The following is a 10,950-nucleotide window of genomic DNA, read 5'->3' on the forward strand; positions in this document are numbered from 1 at the left end:
ACACCATACAACATTATATGTATCAATATTAATAACTCCAGGAGTAAGCTGTCATAAGTTACACCACACAACATTACATGTGTCAACATTAATAACTCCAGGAGTAAGCTGTCATAAGTTACACCACACAACATTACATGTGTCAATATTAATAACTCCAGGAGTAAGCTGTCATAAGTTACACCACACATTACATGTGTCAGTAAAAGGATTGCATTCATCTGAAAAAATATTTTAAATTCAAATTTCAAACACTTGCCTCTAAAACCTTGATTTTTCAAGACTTACAAGGGCTCTTGAAATCAACCACCCCTCCAATAAGTACAAAATTCAACGTAAATTACTCATTATAAAATCATCATTGCTCAGACAAACCATAATTTTTATAGCCTTCAGTTTTGTTTGGCTACAGAGCCATCTAGTAGAAAATCAGACCCTTCTTGCCACACCCACCTGTCACATCCTCTCTTTCAGGATTTGTTAATAGTTCTCTCTTACATTTAATTTATATTATCTATAACCAATAGAAAGCCAAGGTTTTCATCTATCAATGACACATTACAGAGAATTGTCAATTTTACTGTTATTACAAGCTCTGTTCTCACAGGAAAAATAATGACTAGCTTGGATGATTTTTGTAACGGCTCTTGTCACATATAGTGAGAATATAGTTTCTGTATAAACAAGTTCTCTATATATATAATGCACAGCAATGGGCATATATATGCCTAAACTAAGTCACAATCCCCACTAAGCACATATAAACTTTTACCAGTAGAAATGCAGCCTTTTAAAATAAAACATACACATCTAAAACATCCCATTAAATAAACCTTCGTGTCTTTTAAGGTAATTATTCAATGAATGTGTGAAATAAAATTTAATGTTATTGTATTGAATTTTTTTTATTTTTACTCTTTCAATTCATACATAAAGATTGGCTCCCTAAAAACACCGATTGTATAGTGTACAGAGCATTTAATATCTACATCTTACAGTCATCTAATGTTCATCTTTTATTAGCTCATAATTCCTGTTTCATCCTGTACTTCTTTTTAAAGGAACACCAGATATTTATAAAAAGATAACTTCAAGGAGTAATGATAACATTGTTTACAGTAGAATTATGATGTTTTAGCTTATGTAAAATATAGACGAAACAAATCAACTTTTCAATACCTCTACGACCTTCGCAGTACCTTATTTAGTATTCTACAAAAGATTTGGGCACAATATACAAAGTTGTTTTTCTTGTAGGCAGGCAAGAGGATAATAATAAGAAGAATTACAAACAGGCTATTTTGAGCAGATTTTCTTTTCCTTGTAAGTTTAACGTGTGCTTTTTTTGTGCATTTTTATATGTGTACAGCCATAGCAGACAATAGTAAAGGTTTTAAAGTGTTGTTTAAACTGAATCTACTGTTTAAGGTGCTTTTTGCTCAAACATTCTATTATGGTTTTGTGCAATTCCTTGCGATCCCTATTATGAACCAGTTGTGATTGATTATGTGATTTTTAAGCATCAGAAGTGCCGTATAGAATTTAACTTGTACTCAGCAAATAGCAAAAGCTTGTTTTCATGAGTTACTAATCAAATAATTAATAGGAATCATCTTGTTATGGTTTTACTATAACTAAAGTAAAATAAATATTTGCATAGATACTATCTCTTATTCCTACCTTCACAATGAGGGTCCACTTGGCTAAGGACAGCCCAAATCCAGCTAGGGCTCCATACCGCCCAGCCAATGTGTGGCAGAAACAAACCAGAAGAAGAAATCCCACCCAGTTGAACAGGAACGCAACTTGAATGAAATAAATTACTAAAATTTTAAACTTCAATATAAGCCAAGAAAATTTTCATATAGTATTTTTCAGTAAACTAATAAAAATCATCATCTTAAATTTCTGATGAAAATATGCAAAATTTTGTACCTCTTCATTGTACTATCAACAAAAGAACAAATACCAAATATTAGCATATCTTACAAGTAAAACACTAAAAATAAATTGAAAGCCAAATACCAGACATGGAATAAATTTCCTTTACTGATGAAAGTATCTTCATTGACACTCCCCCAGACAAAAGAAAGAAAAAGTAGATATGTTATTTATTACTCTAAAAAAAATACTATAAAAAATAGATGCTGTTGACTAGTCATTAAATTGCAGTTTAATTTAAATCTGTATGTAATTTCTAGATACAATTATTATAATATACCTCTATGACTAAAAAACTTTTAGTTTAGGGCTAATTACACCCTTTCACCATGTTGTTAGAAATGTTTTTCCATAACTGATCTCCTAAAAGTTAATCTAATTTTGTAAGTAAATAACTAAATAAAATTTAATTTATTTAAGTACCTTTTCCTCTTATGTTTTTTTTTCCCTCATAATTAGTACTTCTACTTGAAATAGCTTTCCCACACAAGTATTTTACCTAAGATTTTAACCCTTACATCACACTTTTTTTTCATACCATTCATTTCTGGTAGTTCACATATAGAATATTTTATGTTTCTGCTTATCAAATGCTCGAGGTAAACTACATGAAATCTTTCATTTTCTATATAGAATAAATACAAAACCCCAGTAGTAATTAGTAAGATTGGTTGCAATATTCACAGTATTTTTGTTTAAATTTTTTATGTGTTGAATGTTACAATGGATCCTGAAACCAAAAAAAAGTTATACACCCATAATCAATGAAGTATATATTCAAAAATCCAATGAGGTCCATGAGGACTCCACTGGTGATTCTAGGATTGTCTTTTGTTGAGATTTTTGCTTTACAACAAAAGGATCTTAAGTATAGTATTTAAAAATGTAGTAATCTTATTACAAAAAGAAGTTTCTTTCCAGAATATGACAAAAAATATATAGTTTTAACATCTTTTATACATTTGATGAAATTTACCAATAACACTTGTGAATATTCAAGACCTTGTTTTTTTGCACTGTGCTATAGGAGGACTTATTCAAAGTATATATATATATATTGCAACATAAAACAGCCACCATTTAAAGACAAGCTTTACAAAAAACTTGCATGATATAAATTTTGGCACTTTGCTATAGTCAAGTAGGTTTATCTTTTGTTATTGAAGACTACCATTTTAAATACTTTTTTCCATCATTGCTTTAGAATCAGTCAAAAGATAGCATATTGAAAAACTAGAAAGACCAATAAACTGTTATCAAAATCACCATGACATAATATAAATAATCACATCTAATGGTAAACATATCAAATCAAAGAATATTTTATTACACAATATTATTAACCACATTGATCATCAATATAACAGTTGTTGGATATACAAGACTGGTTAGTTTAAGAGTTATTATTTAGTTTATTTGGTGATTAAATGGTTATTTACCTTTTATAACAAGAGAGTTAAAAGTAATTATTTTAAAGGTGATAGTTGTGACAAGTTTCATTATGTAACTCGGTAAGAATCATATGTTGTGTGTGTGTGGTTCAATTGCTATAGTATTGTTGACGACAAGTTACCCGAATCTTCGGTATTTTTCTCATTACCTTTAGTGAGTATTGCTACATTATAGCATCGCTTGTGTAGTTTATAGAACGTTTGAGGCCTCAGTGAACAATGTATAAATATAGGCGACCAAGCAAACGCATGTCAAGTTCAGTCAGAAAAAGGTTAGAAAACGTGAAGTTCGCTGGCGCGAGAGTGATTAGCCATAACGGGTGATATTTTAAAGTGAGTTTCACAGTTTCATAGAGATAAGGAGAATAAGTTGTCTTTTCAAAGTAATTGAACCCATCTGTGTGGACTTTGTTGAAAAGGAGACAATTATTTAAAGTTCGAAATACAACTGTGGTAACCCACAGAGTAACATAAGCGAATCTATTGCAGGTTGTACAGTAACAACCAAAGTATAGAAAAATAGTTCATCTTGTTTTAGATACAACTTTAATATCGTATAGTGTAAAAAACTTTTGTACGTTCATTTGACTTGTTTTGAATATATTATTTTAAAACAATTATTTTTTGTGTGCTGTCCATTTATTGTTTGAATTCATCAACAACAAATCACAGACACCTACTGTAGAAGAATCCCAGCCCATATACAAAACCCTGACAACAGTTGTTCTATAGTTTTCATGCTTGTTTTTAGAACACAATGAAAAAAGAAATATATAAAACAAAAATCAGACAATCACCAATCAACTCATCATAAAACAAAGCAACATTTTTTAAAGATACAAGAGAAATTCGTTTTTGCTAATGACAGTGTATCAGTTATTAAGTCTTCAGTTTGCAAAATATCTAACTTGGTCCACAATTCTCAAAAACAAAAGTAAAAAGATATAACAAAAAATAAAAATTCAGAAAGCATGACTTCATTTCACTGGAGAAAATAGCACATTAATCAGAAAAAGCAGCAAAATGCAAGATCATTCTCAATAGCAAAAAAAACATTTACTAAAAGGAAGAACAAAAACTAGAAATACTGGATTACTATTTTATAAACTACAGTAAATTTATAAGCTTATAATAATATGAATGTCATTATGTCCAACAGATTATCCCTCTAATATTTTACACAACATTGAAATTGATAGAAAATATTTTCTCACCAAAAAATGAAGTGAAGAATAAGAAGTCTGTTCCAAGAATTTCTTCACCATGAGACCACAGTGAATTAACATCCTCACCCTGCAAACATATAAATATTATTATTTCTATGTGTCAAAAATGGTATCTTAGCAATGCAATTAAAAGTGCAAAATATCCTTGTAAGAACTGTTTTAGTTCTAACAGGCTTCTTCTGTAACAAATTCTAAACGTTTTAAAATATCCAAAATCTAGAAGTTTTTCTAGAAGGTATTCAACTTGTACTCTTTCTACTTACAACGGAAAAATCTTCATAAAATAATGATATAATACTTCATTACTAAAATTAATATTACCATCTATATTTTCAACAAATTTTAAACATTTCAAAATATTTTATCTAAAATCTACACATTTTTTCTGCAAATCTGTGTGTCTGTCTGTTATCTAACTACTCCCAGGTCACTGGGCCAATCTCACTGAAACTTTGTGGTATGATAATTTGGAACAAGGAGCATGTTAATGGGGGGTTTACAACCCCTTCCGCTATTGATGTTACTGGGCTTTTATTATCTTTGACATAAGCTAACATTAACTACATTCATAGATGGTACCACATTCTTAAACCACACAAAAAAAACTTAACTTTTTTATAACACAACATGCAAACATTGTGGAAGGAGGGCACATAAACATCTTATATATATATATATATCTCAGGGTGTGTATTAACACTCTCTAAGGAGGAATGCAATGAACAAAAATGGCTGCTACTATTGAAATAATACATAAACTGCGATGAAGTTTATATTCCAACAGCAACATATTTACAGCTGTTTCTTGAGTTATGTCCACTTGCTACTTTGATCCATAATCTTACAACTTCATCCCATAAGACACTTCTGCAGCCAATGACTGTCAATTAATTAATAACGTGAACCAGTGTTGAAAGACATATAGAGCTGGGTGTTGAAAACAGTTAACATAAAGTACCCCTACTGCCACTAGCTGCTACATCTTCGTACGAAATCACCCTGACCATCGCACATGTATACCATGTTTTGAAATTATACATAGTGAGTTCTTAGAGCTTATAAAATACTCTGGGTGAGGTAATAATGAATACTGTAATAACATGTTATGTTATAAATAAATTGTGAGAAAGTTAGGATTTTTGTGTTATATATCATAGCATCCACACTAACATTATTTTAAGGTCATAACCCGGAAAAAAAACAGGTACTACAGCTTGTAATGATATAATACTTTCTTACTGAAGTTTTAATATCAAATACTAAAATATATAAAATTAATCCATTTCATTCAGTTCCAATATACATAAAACTTAGTTCCCAAGGCAATTTTTAAGAATTTGTTCTACATATGATAAAGTCAGTGTAAAAACTTCTAAAAACAAGAGTATTTGACATGGTTTTGGTAAAAGTATGTAAAAATTAAGCAACAGACCAAATATCTGACATAGTGAATATTTTCACTTCAAAATGATAGTCTATGGATATCTTTTGAGAAAAAAATGTACTGATAATATATAATAAAATCTTAATTCTAGGGAACAGGATATGCAGAATTAGGAGTCAGCTTCATAAAGGTTAGAGGGCTCTGTAATACGTAAGGCACCACTCTCCAATTACATGGTGTCTTAATACACTTAAAAAAAATGGTAAAAGATATACTTTTCAGAGAAACTTGACACATATTTACAAAGTATGCAATTTTTTTAATCAATGAAACCATAAATTGTTATATAGCATAAACAAGTATATATTTTGACATGTTTCCAAATTTTTGCAAAACAAAATTAAGTTCAAAACCTCATTGTTTTATTGTTCTTTTTTTAGAAAAAGCAACTTAAAACTGAATTACCTGTCTTTGATCTTCACCCCCTTCCAAAATTTTTGATCTCTGGACTTCTTCATAAGTAGGGAGTTCTGCATCAGCTGCATCATATGGAGGAGGCACTGGTACTGTGTTTTGACCTTTGGGTGAACTCAATTGATTGATATTGCCATCTGTTGAGCAAAAGACAAAACAAATATTTCACATTCTATAAAATTCACAACATAAAATGCTTTTCTTTTTTTAGTGATGTATATAACTAAGTGATTTATATACATTTAGCATTCCACACAATATTTTTAAAGTTTTACACCAAATTTAGGCACTTAATAAAAAATATCAAATAAATAATCTCATAATTTAGAAAATCAAAATGTCATTAAATGCATAGTTTTTGTTTATATACAATGTTAAAAAACTTGACATTTCTTATTGCCACAAGTAACATAGTTTAATGTTATTACTGATATAATGATTCTTCAAAGACCTTGATTTTAAATATCAACTGGATATCAAATATTTTTAATGACTTCTGGCTGCTAAGAATGTTTCATGACTTAATTAACTGGTGCTAAATATTTTCTGTGGTCAAAAATTGCTTTGCACAATCTTGGTTTAAGTTTAATAGTTCCAACTAGGAGATATCATTACCTTAATTATAAATACTAAACACCACATTCAAAACAATCCTTAAAAGAAATGGATAATCACAGCATGGTCTCATTCTGTAATTTAATTTCAAAACATCAACTGACAAATATTAGGTTGTTTAAATGAGCACAGGATCTGCATTTTGATTCACTTTCAACTGCTTGAAAATAAAATTAGGTAAATAAATTTAACTGAATGAATGAAACTGTGTACGTTAATTTTTAAATTATAAAAAAAATGAGTTTGTGAAGGTATTATTTTCCTATCTTAAATATATGCATACATACACTAAATGGGTGTAATTTCTCAGGTGTTTGGTAAATTTCCATTGAATATTGTAAGTTAATTGTAATGCCTAAAAATATTGTTATTGGAGAAGAGAGAATGTGATCAAAAAAACTGGTTAAGATGAAAAAAAATAACATTTCAAAACAAAATGTTGCAAAATATGAATCTACTTTAGAACTTAAACTATGAAACATTTCTAACTTTCTGCTTCACAAACAGCACCTATACAGCATATATTACAAAAATCTATGAAGTCTAAATATTGCACACACACACACACACACACCTTCATTTGTGTAATTACTAGCCTCTTCTGAGTGTCCACCTATAGCTCCTTCTGCTACAAGCTCATCATATGCAGGAGGAGGAATACCCTGTGGAGGCACCATCAATGAGGCAGTAGGGGTTGGAGAAGAATCCCCATCCTCTTGTTGTTTCAGCTAAGATATTGCAATGTTGCTTGATTATTGTTAGTAAATAGACTGATTCGAAGCTATCTTACATCCAAACTCTTCAATTTTTATATATATACAACAAGTGGTTATTTTGTCCTCATGAGGACAAATTGTCCTCATCATAAATAGAAACATATCTATCATATAGTTACAGTGTTGGCCTTAGGTTCTACACTTTAAGGTACCTATGTCCCCTTGTTTCCAAATTAAAAGGACACAATGGAAGTTTTAAGTGACACCCATGAGATGTTTTTTTCATATTGAAAAACATTACTAAAGATGAACAATAATATTTAGTTGATGGAATAAATTGTTTCGATAGTTACTTCCACATTAAACAAGTTATGTTAGAACACCTTTTAAGTTTCCAAAGTGAAATTTTAAATAATCTGCAGGGTTGTAGCACATTAGATACATCTAAATTAGCTCAACCTGGTACATCATGAGTAGGTGCATCATTAGCACACTGATATTATCATCTTAAATAGTAGTTTAGAGGTTATCTTGTATGTATTTTTATTTCTTGTCCTTTCTTTTACATGCAGACTTACATTAATGAGCCATAATCAACGTAAAGAAATGTAAAAATAGTTATGCACCTAGCCATGATCAGTGTGGCTGGCACCCTATTTGTTCACCATGGAGGCAAGGCTTGCCAATGTGAAAGAAAACAAAAACATTCTAGCCTTGTTTTGCATGTATTGGAAATCCATTTTAGAGACACTTTGATCATTCACAGGTGCAGTGATTGTAGTTATTACTTATAAGAATCAGAAATACTCTTTTGGAAACATATAGGTCTACTTGTAGAAATTTACATTTGTGATGTTTGACAGGTCTACTGAGTGGCTGGTACACCACCAAGTCTGCAATGTACTGTTCTTAACATGACACACACTCATACAAAGTGCAGTATTCCCACAATCCTGTGTTCTCGGCACAACACTTTAGTTACTTGACTGTAATGTTATCCTTAATCTGTGCACTTTCAAACATAAAATACAGAAGGATTGAAATATCTATGATTTTTTGGTTATTACATTAGAGATTCATCTTACAATACAGCAAAATAAATGTGGCTAATTTATGCAACTTTTTCAGTATCTTCATGACTATACAATCATCTCATTAGGCTTATATATAAAGTTTTATTGCTATTTTTGATTAACTTTAATTACCTATTATTTTTAACCACATATCAATCAGATATTGTTGAAGCATATCAGAGATAGATGGTATTCAATGTATTTAAACAGCTAAAGATATAATTACTATTTAATCAACAAAAATGAATACATATCACATAAGTATAAACATACTAATGTTTACTGTTTTTTACTGAAGAATGTGATTTCATTATTTACAGTTTTAAGGAACATTTTCTAACAAATGATATAATACCATACAATAGTGCCATTAAGCCAATTAGAAATAATTATGCAAATGAAAATTACCTTAAACATTACAACAGTGTCAATAAAGCTAATACAAAAAATTAAAGCTTGGTATATCATCTCTAGCAGAAAACAGTTGACTTACCATTTGATAAGCCACAGATGTTTGTTCTCTTTCCATTTACTTTAACAGCAGCTTGCTCATATTCCACACACAAGATTTTCTGTTGAGAACCAGGTAATTTAACACTTGTAGAAAAATACTCTTAATAATTGTGCATTTTCATTACAGCTTACATAAGTAACTCCTCAAAATTTACTCCTATATGCATAAAATCACAACTGTTTATAAAGTATTTTTAGACAGTAGAACATGCAGTTTTCATACAAAATAATTTAGTTACCATTACATGTATAATTTTACTACTGTTGTTTCCAGATTTGTACCAAATACTAGAGATTGGTATCTGCATTAGGAATGCATTATGTTCGATATTCAGTTTCATCCAAATAACATTTGTGTTGGAAGTTATAAGACATCAATGATAAAAAAAAATCACAATATAAACCAATTATAGGAAATTATTGTCCATAGATGAATTAGAAACTTCAATAAACATTTACACTTAATATCTCAAACTTCAATGATATATATACAACACACAAAGCATTTTGCAAGTTACTGCACAAGCTAATACTACATAAGCAGTAAGAAACAGTTAACAGACCTCAAGCTCTCAATATACCACTAGATTCAGACAAGCAAAAATGTATGAATAAGTAATCAACGAATCTAATGCAATATTGGTACATCAAAATTATTAGGGTACTTAAGCTACAAAAATATTAACACAATCTGACATGAAAAATACTTCCAGTAAGATGCTTCATCAAAATAAAATACTGTAGTAACAAGCAGAAAGTAAATCTAATATAAATTTACATTCTCATGAAAGCTATTTCAAGTCACTAACATATATGCATATACACAAAACTGGTTATATTACTAACAGTTCTTATTCCTATGTAAAACAAACTTGGTTTGTAACAAATACATGAAACTAAAATATTTAACAGTACCATCACTTCAGTGACAAGAAACACTATAACTTGTGTGTGCAATTAGGAAATGCTTATCTAATATCAATTTAAATTAGATCTAAGCTAAGAGAGCATACAATATCATTGTAACACAGTGCAAAAACCAAACCCAGTCTCTCTTACATTTACACTATCATTAGGCATCTACAAGTCAAGGGTTCAGAATATAAAGACCAAGCTTGAAAACTGGTAGAAACATTACATCCATTTAAAATTTAAGATAACTCTCTAAGTACCATGTCCTGAATAGAACAGATATTAGTGTTTTAAGTTTTCATTATTAAGGAAACCTTAAAATTGGTTTTAATTATAAGCCTAAAAAAAGGTTTACGGCTATGTCTAGAGTTAGATTACATTGTTCAAAAGAAATGTATTTTATTTCTGGTTAAAAAGAGTTATTAAAATATTTCTAAATTGAACTTATTGTTATTGACCTTAGATTTAGGCCTTCACACAATAGGTGCATCCAATTAACTTAGTACTACGCATGGTACAGTGCACTATCATTTGAGAATCCAATTTTCAATAAATAGGCCAACAATAACTTACTAAAAAATAAAAATACTATATATATATATATATATATATATATATATATGTTGTGACCTATTTACTAGACTG

At 29.7% G+C, this 10,950-nt stretch overlaps 1 protein-coding gene across 3 annotated transcripts in view; it reads right to left on the reverse strand.

The window, feature by feature from the left end:
* LOC106460491 (NEDD4 family-interacting protein 1-like) overlaps positions 1-10,950 on the reverse strand; it is a 19,412-nt gene that overhangs the window by 5,616 nt on the left and 2,846 nt on the right. For all 3 annotated transcript variants that reach the window (XM_013920193.2, XM_013920192.2, XM_013920194.2), the window contains exons 2-6: positions 9,374-9,452; positions 7,666-7,819; positions 6,468-6,613; positions 4,607-4,685; positions 1,681-1,805 (exon numbers count right to left, since the gene is read on the reverse strand). In XM_013920193.2, the coding sequence (XP_013775647.1) occupies positions 1,681-1,805; positions 4,607-4,685; positions 6,468-6,613; positions 7,666-7,819; positions 9,374-9,409 (540 nt within the window). In that variant the 5' untranslated portion in view covers positions 9,410-9,452. The remainder of the gene's footprint in view (positions 1-1,680; positions 1,806-4,606; positions 4,686-6,467; positions 6,614-7,665; positions 7,820-9,373; positions 9,453-10,950) is intronic.

The sequence above is a fragment of the Limulus polyphemus genome, unplaced genomic scaffold, assembly GCF_000517525.1.
Source record: "Limulus polyphemus unplaced genomic scaffold, Limulus_polyphemus-2.1.2 Scaffold780, whole genome shotgun sequence".
Taxonomy (NCBI): Eukaryota; Metazoa; Arthropoda; class Merostomata; order Xiphosura; family Limulidae; genus Limulus; species Limulus polyphemus.